The sequence below is a fragment of the Pan troglodytes genome, chromosome 16, assembly GCF_028858775.2.
Source record: "Pan troglodytes isolate AG18354 chromosome 16, NHGRI_mPanTro3-v2.0_pri, whole genome shotgun sequence".
Lineage (NCBI taxonomy): Eukaryota > Metazoa > Chordata > Mammalia > Primates > Hominidae > Pan > Pan troglodytes.
The window spans coordinates 61,341,611-61,369,589 of NC_072414.2; the positions used below are offsets into that span (position 1 = coordinate 61,341,611).

At 43.1% G+C, this 27,979-nt stretch overlaps 1 protein-coding gene across 7 annotated transcripts in view; it reads left to right on the forward strand.

Moving 5' to 3' along the window:
• Nucleotides 1-27,979, forward strand: part of PAQR5 (progestin and adipoQ receptor family member 5) — a 107,960-nt gene that overhangs the window by 39,373 nt on the left and 40,608 nt on the right. For 3 of the 7 annotated variants that reach the window (XM_024349269.3, XM_024349266.3, XM_024349270.3), the window contains 3 exons: nucleotides 10,035-10,114; nucleotides 20,349-20,453; nucleotides 20,997-21,162. The exons of 1 other annotated variant lie outside the window; for it this stretch is intronic. In XM_024349269.3, the coding sequence (XP_024205037.2) occupies nucleotides 21,112-21,162 (51 nt within the window). In that variant the 5' untranslated portion in view covers nucleotides 10,035-10,114; nucleotides 20,349-20,453; nucleotides 20,997-21,111. The remainder of the gene's footprint in view (nucleotides 1-10,034; nucleotides 10,115-20,348; nucleotides 20,454-20,996; nucleotides 21,163-27,979) is intronic. 3 more of the 7 variants (XM_024349268.3, XM_024349271.2, XM_024349267.3) reach the window with 3 other exon arrangements.

Below are 27,979 nucleotides of genomic sequence, written 5' to 3' on the forward strand. Positions count from 1 at the left end.
ACAAAAATGGTAACAGCCCTTTCCCAAAGCAGACCTCCTTCTTGCCTGGGGACTAGACTAACATTAGCCAAAGGATTAGAAATTATGATTTAGGAATCTTGCAGTTGGAGGCCTCAAGATTCTGACCCTCCCTAGACTGCTGCTGAGATCAGTGCTTGGGATATTTTGCAGGCCCTGCACTTGATGGATTAGCAGGCACCACTCAGATCAGTAATTTGTCTCCTCTGATCTTGTGGGCCCCACCCAGGAACTGAGTCAGCGCAAGAAGACAGGTTCGACTCCCTATGATTTCATCCCTGACCAATCAACACTGCTGGCCCACTGGCTACCCCTGCCCCCCACCCACCAAGTTATCCTTAAAAACTCTGCTCCTCAAATGCTCAGGGAGACTGATTTGAGTAATAATAAAACTCCGGTCTCCTGCACAGTTGGCTCTGTGTGAATTAACTCTTTCTCTGTTACAATTCCCCTGTCTTGACGAATTGGCTCTGTCTAGGCGTGGACAAGGTGAACCCCTTGGGCAGTTACATTAGGAGGGGCTTCTTGTCCAGACATGCATCTGTCTGGGTACCTGGTGGCCTTAGTCCCCCTACAACAATCTTTTTGTCGTTGTTGTTTTTTCTGGGTCTTTTTGGTTTTGTTTTTGTTTTTGAGACAGAGTCTTGTTCTGTCACCCAGGCTGGAGTACAGTGGTGCAATCTCAGCTCACTGCAGCCTCTGCCTCCCAGGTTCAAGCAATTCTCATGCCTCAGCTTCCCAAGTAACTGGGACCACAGGTGCACACCACCATGCCTGGCAATTTTTGTATTTTTTATTACAGACAGGGTTTCACCATGTTGTCCAGGCTGATCTTGAACTCCTGACCTCAAGTGATCCACTCACCTGGGCCTCCCAAAGTGCTGGGATTACAGGCATGAGCCATTGAGCCCGGCCCCTCCACAATCTTTAGAATGTACCAGAGCATGTGTGACTCTAGGTGGAAAAAAATCCATGGCTCTTCGTAATCAATACAGGTGACCTGTGACATTAACACCTTTTTTTTGGGGACGGAGTTTCGCTCTTGTTGCCCAGGCTGGAGTGCAATGGCACAATCTTGGCTCACCGCAACCTCTGCCTCCCGGGTTCAAGCGATTCTTCTACCTCAGCCTCCTGAGTAGCTGGGATTACAGGCATGTGCCACCACGCCCGGCTAATTTTGTATTTGTAGTAGAGATGGGGTTTCTCCATGTTGGTCAGGCTGGTCTCAAACTTCCGACCTCAGGTGATCTGCCCGCCTTGGCCTCCCAAAGTGCTGGGATTACAGGCATGAGCCACCGTGCCCGGCCTCACATTAACACCTTTTTTTCAAGCTTTTTTGATTATGGCTTTTAGTAAGCAATACCTTTTGTCATAATCTAGTATACACATACAGTCATACATAACATAGCAAGCAATATCTATAAACATATGTAACAAACATCACAAAACAGTACTTACCTTTACTCTGCAATACACTGATATTTTCTGTCTATTCTTTTCCATACGATTCTATCTTTAAATGTTAATCATGACTCACTAAATAGATTTCACGATCCATTGAGAGGTTGTGACCTGCAGTTTGGAAAGCACTGCGTGAGCAGACATAATCATGGCTTTAATGAATGGCAAACTACTTGGGAGTTGTTTATAATCTTGCTGAGGTGGGCATTTGACCCATGCTGCAAGGAGGCTGAAGTTCAGGCACGTGTCATTCAGCTGATGAGTGACCTCAGCTTTCCCCCAGCTCCCTGCCCTGTGAGTTGGCCGTTTTCTTCCCATGGTGGATTCAGGCATTGGCATGGCGGGGTGGGCTTCTGGTCCTTCCAACTCTAGGACCCATGCACATGTTCCCACTGTTCGTTAGAGACCTTCCTTATTTTAGACTTTGCCAGGCCCTCACTGAGTGACCTCAAGCAAGTCATTTCCTATCTGAGGTTCTCAGATATAAAATAGGAAGAAGGGTGGATTGAACTAGTCTGCGCTTCTCGCAATGGCGGGGAGGCAGTTTGCAGCAACAGGATGTGTATAACATGTACTTTTTTTCTGGAAGATTTGGAGAAAATAAATTTTTGTATTAAAACAAGTATAAATTATGGAGCAGACTACAAAAAGCACGTGCTTTTTAATGATACTTTTTTATTGTGGTAAAATATACGTAACATAAAATTTATCATGCTAAGCACTTAAAAATGTGTAATTCGTTGGTATTGAGTACATTCACATTGCTGTGCACCTATGACCACCATCCATCTCCACGACTTCTTCATCTTCCCAAATAGAAACTACGTATCCCTTAAACACTAATTCCCCATCCCCTCTACCCGCCCCCGGCCCCCCTGCCAGACTGTCTTTACGTAAATGTCTCTAAAATTTGCCTATTCCAGGCATGTCATCTCAATGGAATCATACAATATTTGTCCCTTTGTGTCTGGCTTATTTGACTTAATGTTTTCAAGCCTCACCCATGTTAAAACATGTATTAGAATTCTATTCCTTTTTTTTTTTTTTTTTATGAAATAGGGTCTTGCTCTGTTGCCCAGGCTGGAGTGCAGTGGTGTGATCCCAGCTCACTGTGGCCTTGTTCTCCTGAGCTCAAGTAGTCCCCCCACCTCAGCCTCCAGGGTAGCTGAGATTACAGGCATGAACCACCACATTGGGCCTTTTATTCTTTCTTAAGGCTGAGTAATATCCTGTAGTATAGATATACCACATTTTGTTTATCCATTCATCTGCTGAAGAGCATTTGGGCTTTCACCTTTTGGTCATTGTGAGTAATGCTGCTATGAAAATTGGTTTAGAAATACCTGCTTCAGGCCGTCACACCTGTAATCCCAGTACTTCGGGAGGCCAAGGTGGGTGGATCACTTGAGCTCAGGAGTTTGAGACCAGCCTGGACAATATAGGGAGGCCTCATCTCTACAAAAAATACAAAAATTAGGTGGCGTGGTGGCATGTGTCTGTGGTCCCAGATACTTAGGAGGCTGAGGTGGGAGGATCACTTAATCCCAGGAGGTCAAGGCTGCAGTGAGGCACTCCAGCCTGGACAACAGAGTGAGACCCTGTCTCAAAAAAAAAAAAAACTGTTTCAGCCCCTTTCACTTCTTTTGGGTATATACATAGAAGTGAAATTGCTGGATTATATGGTAATTCTGTTTAACTTTTTGAGAAACTGTCATACTGTTTTCCATAGCTATTGCACCACTTTACAGTCCCACCAGAAATGCATTAGTTTCTATTTCTCCACACCCTTGCCAATACTTACCTTCCGTGTTTTTTGTTCTGTTTTTTGATAGCAGCCATCCTAATGGCTATGAAGCGGTATCCCATTATGGTTTTGAACTGTGCTTCCCTAATGACTAGTGGTGCTGAGAATCTTTCCATGTGCCTATTGGTTGTTTGTTCTTTTATTATTATTATTATTATTTCTTTTATATTGGTTGTTTGTATATTTGGGGAAGAAATATCTATTCAAGCCATTTGCCATTTTTGAATTGGCTTGTTTGGAATTTTTTTGTCAAGTTCTGGGAATTCTTTATATATTCTGGATATTAGTCGCTTATAGACATCTGATTTGCAAATCTCCCATTCTGTGGGCTGTCTTTCACTCTCTTGATAGTGTCCTTTGATGCATACAGGTTTTTAATTTTGATCACATGTTTTAAGGTAAAACGGTGGTCTGAAAGCAGCTGGGGCCCCTGCTCCTAGGCTCTGCCTCCCTCCATCGTCCCCCAGGGTGCTATTCAGTCCTTGGAGGTGGTGAGGACTGCCGGGGCCTTCTGGCACAGTGATGGGATCAAGACTTGGCCTCATTCACCTCCTGGGCTCTGTGCTGTTTTCTGTTCACATGAAGGAGATTAGACAGGAGCCCCAGGGGAAGGAGAGGATCAGAAGTGTGGCTCAGCCACCCAGAGTCTGCCTAAACTCAGGACCTCCCCTTCACCTCTCACTCTCTGTTCTTCTCCAGCCACGCTCAGACCCTGCACCTTGCAGCACTGGCTAAAGAAGCCAGCTCCTCCTACCACATGCAGGAGGCATTCAGACCACTCTGAGATAAGCAGAAAGGTGATGCTGGCTTCCCTCTCCTGACATCTCCTTGCTTCCTTCTCACAGAACCTGAAACCCCTCTGTTAACCTTGCTTCTTTGGGTCAAATGTATGACCACTTGTCTGAAATGCCTTTAACAAAATCCAGACATCCGGTGGTGATTTAGACTGCATGGCTTCTCAGAAGCTTCCCAGTCTCATGTTTCCATTCTAAAGCAAGCATGGAGAAATTTCCTACCAAACAGTGTTCTTTGCCTTTGTTTTGCATTACCCGACTATGAGTTGAGTATTTTGTTTTCCAATATATTTTTCAGGAACAAAGAAGTGGCATCACAGCTGGGTGTATCCAGAGCTTTTCATATCCAGGGTCACTGTGTTCCTTTATTAGGATAATAGGCTGTCTGGGGGAACGCCAGGTAACCCTGGACTTTCCCAGTGAATACTTATTTGGGATCCTTTCAGAAGGCACCTGACACAATCAAGAGAGAGGGAAAGAAATAGAGGCAAAAAAAATGTAACACAGATTGAGATTTATTCCCAGGAATATGGCCTTCCACTTGCAAGTCCTGGTTTTGTGGTAAAAGAGCCTTTAAAGATCCCTTTAAAGAGCAGAGTAGTGAGTTTGGAGAAAGTAATCATTGCAGATGAACTTAAGCCAATTGCTTATTCACAATGACTGTCTTTCATCAATCAATTTCAACACGCACTTTTTTTGTGACATTTTAACAGCTCTGAAATCAGGATTCATTTCCCATCAGTGGTGCCTCCTGATAAAATTGGCAGCATTTGTGGGTGTGTGTGTTAGTAGTAGGCAAAAATAGCGGCATGACTTCCAGCTGGTAGATAGTGTCTGAAGTTGATTGAAATACAATCCTAGGTTCATTCAGTATCTGCAGGTACCTGAGAACTAGAAGGAACCCCACAATCTCAGCACCAGGTGGCACAGCACAGTGGAAGATTCAGGCTGAGCAAGCAGACAGATAAACAGTATAATGACCTAGCAAACCCCAGCAAGCTGCTCTTCCTCCTGAGTGGCTGGGACCACAGGCACATGCCACCATGCCTGGCTTATTTTTGTATTTTTGGTAGAGATGGGGTTTCACCATGTTACCCAGGCTGGTTTTGAACTCCCAGACTCAAGCAATCCACCTGCCTTGGCCTCCCAAAGTGCTGAGATTACAGGCATGGGCCACCGTGCCCGGCTACAGCAAGCTACTCTTTTAGGAACTCTTAGGCACACCTTGCTTGAAAGTTCATGCATGGCTGATGTGACAGCTGTCTTGTGGCATGCTTCAGCTGAACTTCTAGTTGTATTCAAACCATTGACTCTTCCCTAAAGTGTTTATCTGGGCTCATTCAGAGGAGTGGCCTCTTTGGGGTATACCATAGCTGTCACGCCAGAGAGAGGAAACCTTCTCACTAATTCGCATATCTCTAATTCCACTCATTTCTCCAGAGAAACAGCATTCACTCTGCTAATTAGCAAGCCCTCTGGTGTTGATTAAAAATAACCTCAACTGAATCAAAGCTGTACTCTCTGGAATGTGTGTGTGAGTTTATGATTTGTCTTTCAAATGCTAACTAACCACCCCCACCAGGGGTATGGATTAAAACTAACATTTTCATATCATGTTATCTATGTGAAGTATTTGAAAGCAAGTTGCAAACAGCATAATAATAGCAAATGAGTACTTGTGACTTGGGACACATTTTTCAGCAATTAGCATTAAACGCAGCTTTAAAAAGTATAGATTTCAAACAACTTTGTTGGCGGTAAGAGTATTTTTCAAGTAAACTGTGTGAGGTGACTCAGAAGAGTGGCTGTAGTTGTGAAAATGTTCTTGTCGATTTTGAATACACTTATTTCTATGAAATATGAGTGGAGGCTGGGCACCATGGCTCATGCCTGTAATCCCTGCATTTTGGAAGGTCGAGGCAGGTGGATCACTTGAGCTCAGGAGTTAGAGACCAGTCTGGTCAACATGGTGAAACCATGTTTCTACCAAAAAATACAAAAATTAGCTGGGCATGGGGCTGTGCTATAGTCCTAGCTACTTGGGAGGCTGAGGTGGGAGAATCTCTTGAAGCTGAGAGGCGGAGGTTGCAGTGAGCTGAGATCACACCACTGTACTCCAGCCTGGGTGACAGAGTGAGACCCTGTCTTGAAAGAAAAGAAAAAAAGAAAAGAAAAGAGAAAGAAGAAAGGAAAGAAAGAAAGAAGAAAGGAAAGAAAGAAAGAAAGAGAAGGAACAGTGGAAAAGCTATTTTAAAATTAATATATTGAATATATTTAGGGGTTCTGAATATGTATGCCTAACTACATTAGTGAACTAATGCTGTGAAGAGACTGTTTATTAGTTTATTTGCATTACTGGAAGTTATTAAGTTTTTGGACTCTCTCATTGGCAAAATAGTCCATAGGCTTATAATGTGGCCACCTTTTATGTAAACATATTCAATAGGTTATGAGGTTTGCCAACTGTGTCCTTCAAGGCCTAGTATCCACAGAGTGTAGGCCAAAGTTCTGTGTTGGGGGATCTTTATGGATGGACCCCTAGCCTGAGAGGAATGAGATAGCCAAGTGCAAATTTCACCTCTTAGTAATTTTGCTTGGTCTTGAATGGAAAGGTTTTAGCCTGAAACCTCCGGAGGGTGATTTTACTGTTGATTTGCCTGTTTTGTTTTCTTTTTTAAGGCTATTTCAGGGGAACTCAGCATGTCCTGGAGAGTGCATTAAACACACACTCTCTTTTTGTTTTGATTTTTTTGAAGCTATTTAAAACTTATTTTAAAGCTTTGGAACTCTCTTTTAAATGAAATCTTACATTCAGGATCTGTATCCTAGGTAAAAAAAGAAATCTTGCATAGTCGGGGGTGCCTGTAGTCCCAGGTACTTGGGAAGCTGAGGCGGGAAGGTTGCTTGATGCCAGGAGTTCGAGGCTGCAGTGTGCTGTGATCACACCTGTGAATAGCCACTGCACTGAAGCCTGGGCAACATAGACCCTTTCTTTAAAAACAAAATAAAACAAATGAAATCTTATATGGAACACAAATACACTGTTAAAACATTGGCAGAGCTTTACAGTTATGTTTTGACTTCAGAATTCTTAGAGGCCCTTTTGTTTCATTCAAGATGTTTCTAGACCTCTGCAGAAAGAGATAACCAGCCAAGCTGCTGTTTGAAATACTAGAAATTACAATCTGGATTTTATAGTGTTGGTGAAATTAAGGGCTTGGATTATGATGGAAAGAAGCTAAAAAGACCAGTGAGTTCATTTTATGCTCAATCATAACTGAAATGATTAAACACATAGGAATCAGTGACCACACATGATGACTTCCTGTGATTGGCCATGGATATTTTGTAATTTTTTTTTTTTTTTTTTTTTTTTTTTTGCGACAGGGTCTCACTCTTTCACTCAGTCTGGAATGCAGTGATACAATCATAGCTCACTGCAGCCTCCACCTCCTGGGCCCGAGCCATTCTCCCACCTTACCCTCCCAAGTAGCTGGGACCACAGGCACATGCCACCATGCCCAGTTAATATTTTTTGTAGGGAGGAGGTATCACTATGTTGCCCAGGCTGGTCTTAAACTTTTGGGCTCAAGTGATCCTCTTGCCTTGGCCTTGCAAAGTGCCACCTTTTATCACCTTTAATGTATTATAAGCGTGAGCCACCACGTCCAGCTGCAATTTTTTTTTTTTTTTTTTTTTTTGAGTACACAGTTTTACTCTGTTCCCCAAGCTGAAGTACAGTAGCATGATCTTGGCTCACTGCAACCTCCGCCTCCCAGGTTCAAGCAATTCTCCTGCCTCAGCCTCCTGAGTAGCTGGTACTACAGGCATGTACCACCACACCTGGCTAATTTTTGTATTTTTATTTATTTATTTATTTTTATTTTCTATTTTTTTGAGATAGAGTCTCTGTCGCCCAGGCTGGAGTGCAGTGGTGCAATCTCCACTCACTGCAAACTCCGCCTCCTGGATTCAAGCAATTCTCCTGCTTCAGCCTCCCGAGTAGCTGGGTTTACAGGCACCCACCACCATACCAGGCTAATTTTTTGTGTGTATTTTTAGTACAGATGAGGTTTCACCATGTTGGCCAGGCCGGTCTCAGACTCCTGACCTCAGGTGATCCACCTGCCTCGGCCTCCCAAAGTGCTGAGATTACAGGTGTGAGCCACCACGCCAGGCCTCCAGCTGCAATTTTTGACAAACTTAAAGATTTACATTTTAAATGCAAAATAACCACGGATTAGCAAGAGAGTTCTTATTTATCCGGATGGCAAGAAAACATGACACAAGAAATCTCCCACTTTTGATACAGGAGGGTCAAGTTGGGTCTTACCTGATAGTTTGTCTCAAGCTAATTAATTGGCAAAGAGGTTCATTGTATAGCATCTAAGTTATAAACATCATTGTAAACATTCTGTATTTTCCATTTTCTCTCAGTCGGAAAAAGAAATTAAGTCCTAGTGTCTGCTATGGTTTAAGTCCCTTTAACTAAAGTCAATTCTCTTCTTAAAAGGAAACTTACACCCCATATTTTCTTTCTCAAAGGGAGGGCCTTATATTATGTTTTCACTATAATCCAGAAAAAAGTGGGCATCTTCTGGTTAAAATAGGGACAGAAGTGACCTCTCTTTCTCCCTGGTGGCCATTACAATCCCCACCCCTCCAAAAGTGGTCTCTGGGTGTCTTAGTCTGTTTGAGCTGCCATAACAAAATATCATAGCGAGTGACTCATAGACAACAGAAATTTCTCACAGTTCTGGAGGCTGGAACTTCAGTAGATTCAGTGCTTTTGGTCCATAGACACTGTGTCTTCTTGCTGTGTCTTCCTATGGCTGAAGGGCAGGTGAGTTCTCTGGGGCCTCTTTTATCAGGGCATTAAGTCCCTTTCATGAAGACTCTGCCCTCATGACCTAACTACTTCCCAAAGACCTCACTTCTAAATACCATAACATTGGGAATTAAGCTTCAACGTATGAATTTTTAGGGTGACACAAACATTCAACCTATAGCACAGGAGCATAACCAAAGACCCCACAGAGGGCAGTTTCAAAGCCTCCAATCTCTTGAGTCTCTGCAGCCAACAGTCCTCAGCTCAAAGGGCAAGGGTCCATGGACCACCAACATCCTTCCCGTCCCTGACTCCCTCCACAGACCTTCAGGCAAACCAGAAACCAAAGGCCGCCTACTGGCTGTGTGATCTCGGGCAAGGTCCCTAACTTTGGGACACCTCTGTTTTCCTCTCAATAAAACATAAAATTAATTTTCCTGCCTGAAAATTAATAATAGGAAGTGTTTGTTGAACCCTTACTTTTATGACAGGCCATTTACATGGGTTATGTCTCTTAAGTATAAGAAGGACCCTATGAAGAAAGTACTGCGATTTTAATTTTACAAATGGGGAAACTGAAGCACAGGGAGTTAAGTAACTTACCTAAGGTTGCACAGGAAACGGTGAAGCAGTCTTTGAACGCAGGTGTTTTGAAAGCAGCACTTGGGCCCTTACCCGCTTTGCTGGGATTTCTCAGATGGCTGAGGTGAGGGTGAATGAGATGGGGCAGGCAGGCGAGGTGACCAGCATAGGTTTGGTTCAGAGTAGGGGAGAGTTTCCCTGCTTCTCAGGGTTTGCATATGTTAGTTGGGTACTGTGAGGGTTAATTTTAGGTGTCAACTTGGCAGGGGACATGTTCCAAGATGTTCCAAGTGAAGGCCTGAACTGCATATAGTACTAGACTCCAGAGATGGTAGGTTTTTCCGATCTGATACCCAAGATGGCTACTAGGTGGCCAGGGGGGCAGGTAGCTGTACTCAGTGAATACACTAGACAAAGGGTGATTCACAGGGATTCACTGCCCAGGCCCGATGGAGTGGGGTGGTGTGAGATTTCACCGTGCCACTCGAACTTTGCACTATTTAAAACTTATGAATTCTTTCTGGAATTTTCTATTTAATATTTTTAGACTGCCATTGACGTCAGGTAACTAAAACTATGGAAGGCAAAACCTTGGATGATGTGGGGAGCACTCTACCTTGAGAACTGGTAAAGCATTTTTTTGGGGTACACCTGGGAGGGTGTTTTCAGGGGAGATTGGCTTGTGAGTCGGTGGACTGCGCGGGGAAAATTTGCCCGTAATGTGGGTGGGCACCATCCAATTAGCATCCCCACCCACAATGGTATGGCCTTCCCACCTCTGTCTGCGGGTAAACTCTGCTTGCCTGAGGAACCAGAAATGGCCTCTCCAAGGCAGTTGCCAAGAAAGATAATTCTGATTCTCCTCAGGACCCACACATATCACTCCTCTTTGCTTCTAGACCTGCAACCAGACGTGAGTCCCAGCAGGCCCCTGAAGGTGAGGCCCAAAATGTGACCCACGAGGAGCTGTACTACCCTCCACAAGAACCAAATCCAGAGAACATGTGTGGGGATGGCTATCAGGGTGTGGGATAATGTGGAAGGAACATCAAGTTGGATCAGGCCGAATTTATTGCTGTGGGCACACTAAACAGAGATTCTGCATGTAATGTTCCAGTGTGGGGAGTTAGGAAAAGTACTAACACTTTGGTTGGTTGGCTGAAACATGAATCAAAACATGGGCCACTATTAACAAGTTGGAGGTGTTCGATCTCCCTTAGTTTATTTTTATTTTTATTTTTATTTTTTGAGACGGAGTTTCACTCTTGTTGCCCAGGCTGGAGTGCAATGGCATGGTCTCAGCTCACTGAAACCTCTGCCTCCTGGGTTCAAGCCATTCTCCTGCCTCAGCCTCCTGAGTAGCTGGGATTACAGGTGCCCGCCACCACACCCGGCTAATTTTTGTATTTTTAGAAGAGATGGGGTTTCACCATGTTGGGCAGGCTGGTCTCGAACTCCTGACCTCAAGTGATCGGCCCGCCTTGGCCTCCCAAAGTGTTGGGATTACAGGCGTGAGCCACGGTGCCCAGCCTTCCCTTAGTTTCAAGCAGAGGAAGGGGTCCACAGGCTTAGGGAGATTGGAAGGCTAGAGTGGATTTTTCACTTAAGATTTACTAATCCTAAAGAGCTCTGATTGCTCATTTCTGTAGGCCAGACTTTACAATGGGAAAAGCAGTTGCTCAATTGGAAAAGTTAAATGCAGTGGGAATAACTGGATCCCAGGGTAGCAGGGGCCACGTGGCGGCACTCAGCTCCAACGGCAAAGTGGGTATAGTTATGGTTGTGGGCAGCAGAGGCAGAGAACCAATCAGAATCGTCTGTCTCGTGCAGATCTATGGCATTGGCTGGTCTAGAAGTGAAATAGAAAGTCTACTACAATCTTACTTGATCTGTATAAGCAGACAACTTCCAGACCAAGTCAACAAAGGCCTAATTCAGAGTGTAAGAACAGGCTGAACATGGTGGCTCACACCTGTAATCCCAGCACTTTGGGAGGCCGATGCAGGCAGATAACTTGAGGTCAGGAGTTTGAGATCAGCCTGGCCAACATGGTGAAACCCTGTCTCTGCTAAAAATACAAAATTTAGCCAGGTGTGATGGCGCACACCTGTAGTCCCAGCTACTTTGGAGGCTGAGGCACAAGAATCGCTTGAACTCAAGAGGTGGAGGCTGCAGTGAGCCGAGATTGAGCCACTGCACTCCAGCCTGGGCAACAGAGTGAGACCCTTTCTCAAAAAAATAAAAAAATAAAATCACACACACACACACACACACACACACACACACACACACACACAAAACAAACAAAAAAACCAGAGTGTAAGAACACAGACTCACAGTACCTCAATCAATTCCCAGACATGAGCCAGTTTATAGACCCAAAAACCCTTGAATATAGGGGAGGCTGGGTTCCCTCAGGGAGGGGGACACTACTGAAAATTTATACTATTACTCTTTCTCCCAGCCTTCGCCAAAGGGATCTGTGACCCAGGGTAACTGTGCTTTAGGAAAAGGAAGTAATCAGAGGTTTCATGGACTGCTAGACACCGGCTCTGTGCTGACATTGATTCCAGGAGGCCCGAAATGTTACTGTGGCCCTCTAGTCAGAGGCGAGGCTCATAGAGGTGAGCTGATCAGTGGAGTTTTAGCTCGGGTCTGACTCATGGTGGGTCCAAGGGAATAGACATACTTAGAGGCTGGGAGAATCCCTACATTGCTTCCCTAACCTGTGAAGGGAGGGCTATTATGGTGGAAATGGCCAAATGAAAGCCATTAGAGCGGTCTCTACCTAGAAACATAATAAATCAAAAACAATATCGCATCCCTGAAGGGATTGCAGAGATTAGTGCTACTATCAAGGACTTAAAGACACAGGGGTGGAGATTCCTACCACATCCCCATTCGGCTTACATGTTTGGCCTGTGCCAAAGACAGATGGATCCTGAAGAATCCAGAAGACAGTGGATTATCACAAGCTTAACCAAGTGGTGACTCTAATTGCAGCTGCTGTACCAGATGTGGTTACATTGCTTGAGCAAAATAACACATCTTCTGGTACCTGGTATGCTGCCATGGATCAGGCAAATGCCTTTTTCTCCAACCCTGTCTATAAAGCCCACCAGAAGCAACTTGCTCTCAGCTGGCAAGGCCAACAATACACCTTCACCGTCCTACCTCAGGGGTATATAAACTCTCCGGCCCTTTGTCTCGATTTAGTTTGCAGGGCACTTGATCACCTTATCTTTCCACAAGAGATCATGCTGGCCCATTGTATTGATGGTGTTATGCTGATTGGACCTAGTGAAGTAGCAACCACTCTGGGCTTATTTGTAAGACATTTGCTTACATAGAGGGTGAGAAATCTGACAAAATTCAGGGGCCTTCTACCTCGGTGTAATTTCTAGGGATCCAGTGGTGTGGGTGGGATATCTTGAGATATCCCTTCTATAAGATGAGGGATAAGTTGTTGCATTTGGCCCCTCCTACAACCAAGAAAGAAGCGCATGAACACCTTGGGCTTGTTTGGATTTTAGGGACACACATTCCTCATTTGGGTGTGTTACTCTAGCCCATCTACCAAGTGACCTGAAAAGCTGCTAGTTGTGAGTGGATCCTAGAACAGGAGAAGGCTCTGCAACAGGTCCAGGCTGCTATGCAAGCTGCTCTGCCACTTGGGTCATATGACCCAGCAGATCCATTGGTGCTTGATGTGTCAGTGGCAGATAAGGATGCTGTCTGGAGTCTTTGGCAGGCCCCTATAGGTGAACTGCAGCAGATGCCCTTAGAGGGCCTTTTGGGGCAAGGCCTTGCCGTCATCCACAGATAAATACCCTCCTTTTGGGAGGCAGCTCTTGGCCTTAGTAGGACTGGGCCTTAGTAGAAACTGAATGCTTGACCATGGACCACCAATTTACCACATGACCTGAGCTGCCTATCATGAACTGAGTGTTATCTGACCCACCAAGCCATAAAGTTGGGCGTGCACAGCAGCATTCCATCACCAAATGGAAGTGGTTTATACGTGATCAGGCCTGAACAGATCCTGAAGACACAAGTAAGTTATATGAAGAAGTGACACAAATGCCCATGGTTTCTACTCCTGCTACTCTGCCTTCTCTCTTCCAGCCTGCACCTATGGCCTCATGGGAAATGCCCTATGATCAGTTGACAGAGGAAGAGAAAACCAGGGCCTGCCGTCCAGATGGATCTGTGTGATATGCAGGCTACCTGAAAATGGACAGCTGCAGCGCTATGGCCCTTCTATGAGGCATCCTTGAAGGACAGTAGTGAAGGGAACTCTTCTCAGTTGGCAGAACTTCGAGCAGGGCACCTGGTCATGCACTTTGCTTGGAAGCAGAAATGGCCAGATGTATATAGTTTACTGATTCATGGGCTATAGCCAATGGTTTGGCTGGATGGTCAGGAATATGGAAGAAACATGACTGGAAAATTGGTGACAAGGAAATTTGGGGAAGAGGTATGTGGATGGACCTCTCTGATTGGGCAAAAGAAGTGAAGATATTTGTGTCTCATGTTAGTAGTCACCAAAGAGTGACCTCGTCAGAGGAGGACTTTAATAATCAAGTGGTTAGAATGACCTGTTCTGTAGATGCCAGTCAGCCTCTTTCACCACCCGTCCCTGTCTTCATCCCAGAGTCTCATGAATAAAGTGGCCATGGTGGCAGGGATGGAGCTTATGCACTGGCTCAGCAACATTGACTTCCACTCACTGAGGCCAACCTGGCTACAACCACTGCTGAGTGCCCAATCTGCCAGCAGCAGAGACCAACACTGGTGTCCCTGATGTGGCACCATTACCTGGGGTGATCAGCCAGCTACCTGGTGGCAAGTTGCTTACACTGGACCCCTTCTATCATGGAAGAGGCAGTGTTTTTTCCTTACTGGAATACATATTTAATCTGAATATGGATTTGTCTCCCCTGAATGTGATACTTCTGTCAAAACTACCATCCATGGACTCATAGAATGCTTTATTCATTGCCATGGTATTCATACAATATTGCTTTTGACAAAGAAACTCATTTTACAGCCAAAGAAGTGTGACAATGGGCCCATGCTCATGGAATTCACTGGTCTTACCATGTTCCTGTTATTCCGAAGCAGCTGGCTTGACAGAACAGTAGAATGGCCTTTTGAAGTCATAATTACAGAGCCAGCTAGGTGGCAATACCTTGCAGGGCTGGGGCAAGGTTGTCCAGAAGGCTGTACATGCTCTGAATCAGCATTCAATATGTGGTACTATTTCTCCCACAGCCAGGATTCACAGGTGCAGGAATCGAAGGGTAGAAATGGAGGGAGGTGGGGGGCACCACTCACCATTATCCCTAGTGACCCACAAACAAAATTTTTGCTTCCTGTTTCCAAGAAGACTTGATGCTCTGCTGGTCTAAAGGTCTTAGTTCCAGAGGGAAGAATGCTTCCACCAGGAGACACAACAATAATTCCACTGAGCTGGAAGTTAAGACTGCCACCCAGCCACTTTGGGCTTCTTGTGCCTCTGAATCAACAGGCTAAGAAGGGAGTGATGGTTTGGGCTGGGATGACTGATGTGGATGACCAGGAGGAAATTGCACTCCTACCCGACAACGGGAGTGAGGAAGAGTATGTCTGGAATACAGGGAAGCTCTTTGGGCCTCTCTCAGAATTATCCTGCTCTGTGATTAAGGTCAATGGGAAACTATAACAACCCAATCTAGGCAGTACTAACAAATGGCCCAGACCCTTCAGGAATTAAGGTTTAGGCCAACCCACTAAGCAAAGAACCATGACCAATTAAGGTGCTTACTGAAGGCAAAGAGAATGCAGAATGGGTAGTAGAAGAAGATAGTTATCAATACCAGCTACAAACATGATCAGTTACAGAACCAAGGACTGTAATTGTCATGAGTATTTCCTCCTTGTTTTGTTAAGAATATGTTTGCATGTATATATACATATATTAACAAATATCTGTTTTTGTGCTTCTCTTATTTCTTCATCATGTAATATAAGATTTATTGACCTTGTATCAGTAGTTAAGTATTATTAATGTTATATCATAGTATTTAAGTTATGAGATATCAAGAGAAGAGTAAACATTACCCAAGAACTTTACCTCCTCTTCTGTGGAAGGGATGAGTGCATTTTGGGTTGTATGCAGGATAATTGTATCATGTTTTGCAGAACTATCTTATTGTTATTGTTTTTATTTGGAGATTAAATATGATTTAGGAGATGCAGATGGGTGCCAAGTTGACAGGGGGTAGACTTGTGATGGTTAGTTTTAGGTGTCCACTTGACTGGATTAGGGAATACCTAGAGAACTGCTAAGCGTGATTTCTGGGTGTGTCTGCAAGGATGTTTGCAGAGGAGGTCGGGTTGTGAGTCCATGGACCAAGTGGGGAAGATCCGCCCTCAGTGTGGGCAGACACCATCCAATCAACAAGGGCCCAGAGAGAACAAAAAGAGGAAATTCAAATTCTATCTCTTTTTCTCCTGGAGCTGGGGCACCCTTCTTCTCCTTCCCTTGGGCATCAGAACTCCAGGCTTTCTGGCTCTTGGACTCTAGGACTTGCATCTCCACCCTGCAGAGTTCTCAGGGCCTTCTGCCTCAGCCCGAGAGTTAAACCATCAGCTTCCCTCATTCTGAGGCTGTAGGACTTGGACTCAGCCACACTGCGGGCATCCCAGTGTCTCCAGCTTGTTAGAGAGCCTGTTGTGGGAATTCTTGGCTTCCATTATCACGTGAGCCAATTCCCCTAATAAATCCCCTGTCACCCATCTCTATCTCTCTCTCTCTCTCTCTCTCGCTATCTATTTATCTACCTACCTATCTACCTGTCTACTTGGTTCTGCCTCTCTGGAGAACTCTAATACAGGAGTATATTTGTCTTCTTTCTCTATCTCTCTCTTTCTTTCTTTCTCTCTCTCTCTCTTTCTCTCTCTTTCTTTCCTTCTTTCTTTTTTTCTTTTTCTTTTTTTTTCTTGAGACAGAGTCTCACTCTGTTTCCCAGGCTGGAGTGTAGTGGCGAGATCTCAGCTCACTGCAACCTCTGTCTTCCGGGTTCAACAGATTCCCCTGTCTCAGCCTCCCAAGTAGCAGGGATTACAGGCATTCGCCACCACTCCCAGCTAATTTTTGTATTTTTAGTAGAAACAGGGTTTCACCATGTTGGTCAGGCTGGTCTCGAACTCCTGACCTCAGGTGATCCACCTGCCTCAGCCTCCCAAAGTGCTGGGATTACAGGTGTAAGGCATTGTGCCTGTCCTGTCCTATTTCTTTATTTATTTTTTATACATTTCTTGGAGACAAGGATAGTCTTATTCATCTTTTTTCCCCTGTGAAATGAAGGAATAGAATGATATAAAGCATGACTACTCCCCTCTATTCTGCGTATCACAAACTTAAACAATTTTTATATCAGTTAAATTCTCAGCTTTTCCTTAAATCTGCGGCAGCCCACAGAGAATAATCAGCTATTCACTTATCCCTTACCCTTTCTTTCTTAAGCTATTCACTTATCACTGATTAAAATGCAGTAAGCAGTGAATGAATGAAGAAATTAATGAATCCTACACTACTTTGTATTAACCCTTATTTTTGCATGGCTAATATGGTCATCCTACCTAAATAGTGTGAGAGTAGAGACTGTGTCTTTCTTTTTCTTCCCATGATATTGAGTCAAAGCCAGAGATAACTAAGGGACCTAGGTAGGCAGGTCTGTGGAGACCCAACCTTGATTTCTATTGTTGTCTGAGGCTTCTCTGGTGTGTTTGAGTTTCCCTATTACTGGACATTTGCCTCTTGTCCTGCCATTAGGTGAATTGGTGGTGCTTCTATGAGTGTGCACGGCTTGGTGATTTAGCCATGAAAAACTAAGTGTACTATGGCTCATTTACATCAGTACTGTATTTTTTGCAAAGTATTAACTTTTATTTTTTAACCTGGGCAAAATGTATGTGAGCTTTAAAAAATTATTTTCTTTATTATTCTATAATTTTGAAATCGTATGCCACTATTTTATTGGTATAAAATATATATAACATTTAGCATTTTAACCATTTTTAAGTGTATAGCTCAGTGGCATTAAGTACGCTGGTACCGTTGTGCAACCATCGCCATCATCCATCTTCAGAACATTTTTATCATCCCAAACAGAAACTCTGTGTCCTTTAAATACAAATTCCCCATTCTTTCCCCCAAGCCCCTGGTAACCACTATCCAGCTTTCTGTTTCTAGGAATTTGACTACTCCAGGTGCCTTGTACCTGTGGAATTGTACAACATTTGTCCTTTTGTAAGTGGCTCACTTCACTTAGCTTAAGGTCTTCAAAGGTGTGTCCTGGTTGTAGCATATATCAGAATTTCCTTCCTTTTTAAGGATGAATAATATTCCATTGTATGTATATTTCACTGATATAGTTTGAATATTTGTCCCTGCGCAAGTCTCATGTTGAAATGTAATCCCCAATGCTGAAGGTGGGGCCTGGAGGGAGGTGTTTGTATCATGGGGGCAGATCCCTCGTGGCTTGGTGCTGTCTTCGAGATAGTGACTTCTCTCAAGATCTGGTTGTTTAAAAGTGCGTGGCATCTCCCCACCCACTGTCTCTCTCTGTCTCTTTCTCTCTTGCTCCTGCTTTCGCCATACAACTTGCCAGCTACTCCTTCGCCTTCCGCTATGATTGTAAGCTTCCTGCGGCCTCCCTAGAAGCCAAGCAGAAGCCAGTACCATGTTTCCTGTCCAGCCTGCAGAACTGTGAGCCAATTAAACCTCTTTTCTTTATAAATTACCCAGTCTCAGGGTGTTTGTTTGTTTGTTTGTTTTTGAGACATAATCTTGCTCTGTCGTCCAGGCTGGAGTGTAGTGGTACGATCTCGGTTCACTGCAACCTCCACCTCCCAGGTTCAAGCAATTCTCCTGCCTCAGCCTCCCTGGTAGTGGGGACTACAGTCGTGCACCACCATGCCTGGCTAATTTTTGTATTTTTAGTAGAGACGGGGTTTCACCATGTTGCCCAGGTTGGTCTCAAACTCCTGACCTTAGGTGATCCACCCACCTAGGCCTCCCAAAGTGCTGGGATTACAGGTGTGCACTACCACGCTTGGCCTCAGGTATTTCTTTATAGCAATGCAAGAATGGACTGATACCTCCACATTTTGTTCATTCATCCTTTAATGAACACTTCGGTTGCTTCCACCCTTTGAGTATTGTGAATAATGCTTCTATTACTGTTTTTAAGAAAGAAGCATATTTACGACGGTGAAATAAACAGATTGTGTTTTGCTGCATAGTTTCAGATAACACTTAGAACATAAATATAAGAAGAAGCAAAAGTAAACGAACCACAAAAATAAAAACAAAACAACTTCAAGTTCAAACTATGAGCATCATTGCTTCATTAAATAATCATTTGCTGAGGGCCCAGGGTGGACCATGCATATACCCCGAGTTTCCAGCCAGCCATGGGAGGCTTCTTCCTGAAGGGGCAGACGAGGCCTAGGGAGTTAGCTGTGACTATAGGTACGATGTGGTTGGTGCTGCAGGTACATACAAGCAAGGTCTCTGGGTCTTCAGAGGCAGGGAAAGAACACCTCTGACTGATGAGGACTATGATGAGGACTATGAGGAGGTGGTAGACTTTGGCCCAGTGATGATAGGGGTAAAGGAGGAAATTTACTATGGTAAATTCCCAACTCTGCTCTTCTTTGCTAAATCCAAGGTGTATTTTTCTGTTTCTTGGACCTGTTCCAAGGGCTCTGGGTCTCTGTGGTGCACATTACTCACAGCTCTTAAGTGGTCTTCATCCTGCATTTAAGCAATCTTGTTACTTACTCTTGAGTTGCTCTGTCTCCAACAAGTGCCTTGGATTTATTTGCTTGGCATGGTTCTTTTGTGTGTCTCAGGGCAACCAAGCTCTGGTCAGCTTTCTGGAAGAGTTGAGTTGCTTCTCTTGCTGTGATCTGAGGCAGCTCCTGACCCTCTTCCACCCACTGGCTGGACACAGACTTAAGATCCCACTGTCCGTTCAGGGGCAGCCTCTGGTGGAGTGGAGAGTGAGCAGCCCAGCTCCCTGCTGCGGTGCGGCCTTGGGAAAGTTATTCCGCCCCTCCCACCTTCATGTGTAACATGAGAAGACTGGGTGACCTCTAAGGCCCTTTTCTTTTCAGCTCTGTGGCATTTTTTTTTTTTTTTTTGAGACAGATTCTTGCTGTGTTGCTCTGGCTGGAGTGCAGTGGCATGATCATGGCTCACAGCAGCCTTGACCTCCTGGGCTGAAGTGATCTCACTTTAGCCCGCCCTTGAGTATAACACCATACCCAGCTAATTTTAATTTCTTCTTTGTAGAAACAAGGTCTCACTATATCACCCAGGCTGGTCTTGAACTCTGGGGCTCAACTGATCGTCCCATCTCAGTCTCCCAAATTTCTGGGATTATAGGCATGAGCCACCACACCTGGCCTTAGCTCTGCAATTTTATGATCACTGTCTTAGTCCATTTGGCATGCTATCACAAAATATCTAAGACTGGGTAATTTATAAACAACAGAAATTTATTGCTAATGGTTCTGGAGGCTGGGAAGTCCAAGGTCACAGTGCCAGCAGATTCCCCGTCTGGTGAGGGCCCATTCCTCATAGATGTCTCCTTCTATGTGTCTTCACATGGTGGAAGGGGCGAACAAGCTCCCTCAGACCTCTTTTCTATGAGCACTAATCCCACTCGTAAGGGCAGAGCCTTCATGACCTAGTCACCTCCCAAAAGCCCTGCTCCTTGTCACCACATTGGAGATTAGGTTTTGACATATGAATTTTGGGGAGACACAAACATTCAGACCATAGTAATTGCCCATATTATTGTCGCAGGATGAGCCGCAGACAAAACTCCTCAGACACCGAGTTAAAGAAGGAAGCGGTTTATTTGGCCGGGGGCATCAGCAAGACTCCTGTCTCAAGGGCCAAGCTCCCCAAGTGAGCAATTCCTGTCCCTTTTAAGGGCTCACAATTCTAAGGGGGTGCATGTGAGAGGGTCGTGATTGATTGATCAAGCAGGGGGTATGTAACTGGGGGTTGCATGCACCGGTAATTAGATGGGAACAAAACAGGATACGGATTTTCGCAGTGCTTTTCTATACAATGTCTGCAATCTATAGATAACATAACTGATTAGGTCAGGGGTCGATCTTTAACTACCAGGCCCAGGGTGTGGTGCCGGCTGTCTGCTTGTGGATTTCATTTCTGCCTTTTAGATTTTACTTTTTCTTTCTTTGGAGGCAGAAATTGGGCATAAGACAATATGAGGGGTGGTCTCCTTCCTTATTATTAATTACCTCCCTCCAGCACTCTTGGAGTGGATGACTCAGCAGTCTGATCGTTTTGCTGTTTTTAAGGAAGCTTGATCTTGTGCCATCATGTGTAGCAAGTATATGTTCAATAGTTGAACAAGCTGACTGTCCTGACCCAGGTGGAGTTAGGCTGAAACTGACTGGATTTCTTCATGCTGTCCTCTTTCAGGGAAGCGGCACAGCACCAGCTAGGCAGAGACGCCCCAGGCCATGTTAGAGCTTTGAGTGAGGCCTGGTAACAGGGAGGCGCTGTCACCTACTGGCCTTGCCAATCCAGCTCCAAGATGCTGAGCCTGAAGCTCCCCAGGCTGTTTAGCATAGACCAGATACCCCAGGTATGTGCTCTATTGATTATGATGGTTCATTTCCAGAGTGTGACCAGGGCTTGGTCCATTCCCTTCAAGGACCCCTTCCCACACTTCCTTGGGGGATATTACAGCCTCCTACTTCCCCCACCTACCTTGAAATGGAAGTATTCCCAAAGTTGTTTAAGTTGTAACCCTTCCTTGCAACATCTGTGTTTTATCCAGAAGCAAAGTCATTACTGAGATTCAACCTGAAGAGATAAAGCCAGCAGCAGCTGGCTGGGTAGGAAGTTTATTTTTTCAGGCCCCTCCTATGGGTGCTTGAAAGCAGGATATGGGCAAAGGCACACCAGGTCATGGCTTTGCTCATCCCCATTACTTGCAGGATGCCCAGGCCAGGCCTTCACTGGGGCGATGGGGAGGGTTGTTGAATGAGCCTTAGCATTGCCCTTTAGTGGACCCATGGGCCTGGGAGCTCACAGGCAGGTACCCTGAAATATGTGAGACTCACTGATGATCTGCTTTAATAAGCCATAGGTGAGCCTGGTTGTGTGCTACAGAGAACTGGTGCACTTCCTCCTTCTCTTGCAAAGGAAACATCATTGTGTCGCACCCCTTTGTTGATGTCAAATTTCCTTCCTTTTTGACTAAGAAAAGTGGGTGTCATTTCATGGTGGGAAGTTTCTTTGGGAAGATGTGACAGAGTGGAGGAGAGTTCTACTTGGCTGATTGCCAAGCACTTATGACTTGCCCCAGAAAAATAATTTCGAAATAAACTCAACATCACCAATGGAAGGTTGAGGGGGAAACTGCCAAACCCTAACCCTAAAAGCCTGTGAAGCCAGGTGATTCCAGGAAGATGGCATGGGGGAAAACCATAAGTGATGCCGAGCTGTTTGGTGGGGTGAGCTGAGGAATGTGGCAAGTAATAGGCAAGCTACACGTGTGGCTGTCTCCCATGACACTGGGCAGAGCGCCTGCCTCTGTTCTCACAGGGCAATCACCTTCTCCTTTTGGTGCACTTTGCTGGTTGGTTCTACCCATAGAGCATTAGCAGCTGTGATTGGTGGGAACACAGTGTGATTCTTGAATTTTTTTACTCATGAAATTTGTATTGACTGCCTACTATGTGCAAGGGATTCAGAGAATAATTACATACAAATCCTGTCCTTGCGTGACTCATATGTTGGTCAGGAAGATTTTTAAATGTGCATGAGAAATTCTTTTCTAAAGTGGGTTAGGGTCTATCTTAAGACAGGGTGATTGTTTCAGAGAAGGGATTGGTCACTTCCATCACGGGGGAGTGTATTAATCCATTCTCACACTGCTATAAAGAACTGCCTGAGACCTGGTAATTTATAAAGAAAAGAGGTCTAATTGACTCACAGTTCCTCATGGCTGTGGAGGCCTCAGGTAACTTACAATCATGAGGGAAGAGGCACGTCTTACATGGCAGTAGGCGAGAGAGAGCATGATGTGAAGGAGGAACTGTCAGACACTTATGAAACCATCAGGTCTCAAGAGAACTCACTCACAGTTTGGGGGACAACACCCCCATGATCCAATCACCTCCCACCAGTTTCCTCCCTTGACATGTGGGAATTATAGGGATTACAATTTCAGATGAGATTTGAATGGGGACACAGAGCCAAATTATATCAGGGAGGAAATGATCGGGGAAGGCTTCATGAAGGGGGTGATCTGTAAGACAGATTTTGAGGGGTGGACAGGATTGTGGAAGTGGGGAGAGTATTCCAGGTGGAAGGAGCAGTGTGAGCAAAGGCCTAGAGATGGGAGATCATGGAGCAGGTGGTGATGGTGGAGGGACTGGGGAGCGTCTTGGGGGTAGAGGTTATGGGAGTCTGCTTAGATATCTTTCTGGACATTTTGGTCAGGGTTGGATTCAGAGTATGTCCGCAGGAAAGAAGTGAAGGGGGCAGAGTGGTATTAATAGGTCCTTTGGGTAACCTGCTGGGAATCTGAATGTATGGAGATTCTGAATGTCAGGGCTGGACAACCCTGGCAGAGGCTGAGGGAGAAAGATGAACATGTCCTCCCTGTCCAGTTTTTCATAAGTTAGAGGATGATAATATCTTTAGTGAAATGGCACTAGCTAGAGGCAGAAGACCAACATCACACTTTGCAGCCACCGTTTGCTTCAAAATCTTCCTTGGGCTCCAGCATCTACTACTGGGTTTTTGGGCATCATGCCCAGGGTTCATGAAGCCATAGAGAAAATACAGTGGCTCTGCCTGCCTGGGTAGTTTTACCTGAGGATTTGGGGGCAAAGACATTTATTAGTATTAAAACAGATGCACAGGTATTAAAAATGGAATGCACAATTTACATGAATATTTAAAATAGGATACTTCATACAATTGTTAAAGCTTACCTTTGGTGGGATCTGTGGGTTCCAATACTTGGTTTTTAGAGTGGCCTCAAGCAAGATAATCTCTCTACCTCAACTTTTGCTTCTGTAAAATGGGAATGACAACAGTATCTGCCTCCTGGGGTTGTGAGAATTAAATGAGATAACCCAAGTGAAGTTCCTGGCACGTGGTGAACAATTAATAATGTTGGTTGTCATTATTAGCATTCTCTCCTAGGCTCTTTAGGGCACTTTGAGGGGTAGAGCATGCTGGCAGGAGACTTCAGAGGCCCTGTCCATAGACTCGAACTCCGGCTCCCTCGCCTGCTGTTCACCACCTTCACCAGCCTGATCCCTCCCCGCCTCTTCCACCACGTCCCATCCACAGACCCTCTTCTCTTTATTCTCCCCAGCAGATGCAACCTTCACTTGTCTTGATTTCTGTTTGAAGAAGGCTTTCCTCTCCCCAACCTTTGCTCCCCCTTTGTGGCTTCCTTTTTTGTGGAGTGGCAGGTGCCTGCTCCCTTCCCCAAGCTCCTTCAGCTGTTGGTTGTACCTCTACAAGCTGCTCTGTACAGCTGCCTCTCCTTTTGTGTATCAGCCAGCTATGTGACTTGGGCCACTTCTCTACCCTCTCTGGGCCTCAGCCATCTATAGGGAATGGTGTGCCCACCTCTCTGCATCATCAGAGTTGTAATCCTGGCCCATTCTTGGTGCATTCCTGGCTGATAGATTGTTCATGGAAAAGGGCAGTTTCTCTCTTCCCTCAGAAGGCAGAATTTGTGTGTATGCCTCATAATATTTAGTCTCCCTTGTGTCCAAAACTAAGCTTGGGTACATCAGAGGGTCATTAAAGATGTGAACAAAACCTCAAGGAATGGAATAATTATCTAGATGTTGATTCTTACACAGACCCCTTTAGAGACAAAACAGAGAGGCCTAGAAAAAAGACAACAAGTTCATATGCAACATGGTGTGACACTTTGCCAGGAAACAAGAACATCGAGTGTCAAATTGCTAATCCGTTTTTTTTTTTTTTTTTTTTTTTGAGACAGAGTCTTGCTCTGTCACCCAGGCTGGAGTGCAGTGGCACTATCATGACTCACTGCAACCTCCACCTCCCAGGTTCAAGCGATTCTCCTTCTCCTGCCTCAACCTCTCAAGTAGCTGGGACTACAGGTGCACGCCACCACACCTAGCTACTTTTTGCATTTTCAGTAACAACAGGGTTTCACCATGTTGGCCAGGCTGGGTCTTGAACTCCTGACCTCAAGTGATCCACCTGCCTCAGCTTCCCAAAGTTCTGGGATTACAAGCGTGAGCCACCGCACCCAGACAAATTGCTAAGCTTTAAATAACTACAGCCTTGACTCACAGGCTACAGGTAAACACATCCCATAGTCCCAGATGCCTTAGTTTAGGGGCATGGACAGGAGGATTCCCTGAGGCAGTGGTCTACACAGAGAGGAAAAGCAACGCCATTTCCAGACTTGCACTGCAGCTCTGCCACACAGTCATAAACTTAGTCTCAGTGTTCTTATCTGTAAGATGGAAGTGACTCCTGTTAAGTCAGTCTCACAGGGCAATTGTGAAGATCCAATAAAAATGAAATAGAACAGTGGGATTATTATGAATGAAGGAAGCACAGCCAGATCAGTGGCTGGCATAGGTGTTTGGTAGGTGGGCTCAGGCACTGGGAACAAGGAGCCATCTCAACAGGTAAATGGTTTCTCCAGCCCAGTGCTATTCAGAGAGAGTGCTTAGATCACCAATGTCAGAATTACCTGGTAGCGTATTAAAATATGATAGAAGCAGGGCTCGGTGGGTCACACCTGTAATCCTAGCACTTTGGGATGCCGAGGTGGGTGATTTTAAGGCAATCACCGTTCTGTCTCCAAAAACAAAACAAAACAAAACAAATATATATATAAAATATATATGTTATATATATTATATGTTATATATATTATATATGTAATGTATATTATATATGTAATATATAATATATGTTATATATAATATATGTAATATATATAGTATGTAATATATATTATATATGTAATATATATTATATATGTCATATATATTATATATGTAATATATATTCTATATGTAATATAGAATATATGTAATATATATTCTATATGTAATATAGAATATATGTAATATATATAATATATGTAATATATAATATATGTAATATATATAATATATGTAATATATAATATATGTAATATATATAATATATGTAATATATAATATATGTAATATATATAATATATGTAATATATAATATATGTAATATATATAATATATGTAATATATAATATATGTAATATATATAATATATGTAATATATATATTATATATGTAATATATAATATATGTAATATATATAATATATGTAATATATATTATATATATGTTATATATAATATATGTAATATATATAATATATGTAATATATATTATATATATGTTATATATAATATATGTAATATATATTATATATATGTTATATATAATATATGTAATATATATTATATATATGTTATATATAATATATGTAATATATATTATATATATGTTATATATAATATATGTAATATATATTATATATATGTTATATATAATATATGTAATATATATTATATATATGTTATATATAATATATGTAATATATATTATATATATGTTATATATAATATATGTAATATATATTATATATGTAATATATATTATATATATGTTATATATTATATATGTAATATATAATATATGTAATATATATTATATATGTTATATATAATATATGTAATATATATTATATATGTTATATATAATATATGTAATATATATTACATATGTAATATATATTATATATATGTTATATATAATATATGTAATATATATTACATATGTAATATATGTTATATATAATATATGTAACATATATTACATATGTAATATATATTATATATGTTATATATAATATATGTAATATATATAATATATGTAATATATATTGTATAATATATATTTTATATGTGTAATATATATTTTATATGTGTAATATATATTTTATATGTGTAATATATATATTATATATGTAATATATATTATATATGTAATATATATATTCTATGTAATATATATTATATATGTAATATATATTATATATGTTACATATTATATATATGTTATATATATTATATATATGTAATATATATATATAACAAGTTGTGATAGCAGGCATCTTTGTATTGTTCTTGGTTTTAATGAAAAGAAATGCTTTTAACATTTCACCATTTAGTATGTTTGCTGTGTGTGTGTGTGTGTGTGTGTGTGTATATAAGTAATCTTTTCATCTTTATCAGATTAAGGGTATCACTTCATATTCTAGTTTGCTAGGATTTTTTCCCTCATATTTCTTTTTTATTTTTTTGGAGATGGAGTCTTGCTCTGTCACCCAGGCTGGATTACAGTGGCAAGATCTCGGCTCACTACAACCTCCGCCTCCCAGGTTCAAAAAATTCTCTGCCTCAGCCTTCCAAGTAGCTGGGATCACAGGTGTCGGCCACCACACCAAGCTAGTTTTTGTATTTTTAGTAGAGATGGGGTTTCACTATCTTGGCCAGGCTGGTCTTGAACCCCTGACCTCGTGATTCACCTGCCTTGGCCTCCCAAAGTGCTGGGATTACAGGCGTGAGCCACCGCATCTGGCCTTCCCTTATGCATTTTATTTTATTTTATTTATTTATTTAGAGACAGAGTCTCGCTTTGTCACCCAGGCTGGAGTGCAGTGGCGCAATCTCAGCTCGCTGCAACCTCTGCCTCCCAGGTTCAAGCGATTCTCATGCCTCAGCCTCCCAAGTAGCTGGGACTACAGGCAAGTGCCACCATCCCTGGCTAATTTTTGTATTTTTTAATAGAGATGGGGTTTCATCATGTTGGCCAGGCTGGTCTCAAACTCCTGACCTCAGGTGATCCACCTGCCTCAGCCTCCCAAAGTGCTGGGATTACAGGCGTGAGCCACCGTGCCCAGCCTCCTTTATGAATTTTATAGAACTCTTTATTCCTATCATCTTTTGAGATGATCATATATGATTCATTTAAGTTGTTAATGTGGTGATACATTGATTAATTTACTAATGTTAAACCAATTTTTTGTTTTTGGTTTAAATACAGCTTGATTGTGATAGATCTCTTTAATCTATTGCTAGAGTCAGTTAGCTAATATTTTGTTCAGGATCTTTAAGTCTATTTAATGAGTTGGCCTATAATGTTTTCTTCTTATGCTGTCCTTGCCTGGACTTGGGATTCAGGTTACGCTAACCACAAGTGAGTTGGAGATTGCTGCCTATTTATTCTATGGGGAAAAATATCTAATATTAGAATTATACATTCCTGAGTGGTTGGTAGAATTTATCTGTGAAATTACCTGGGCGGAGCCACCGTATTGCCCAACTCTAAGGGGGC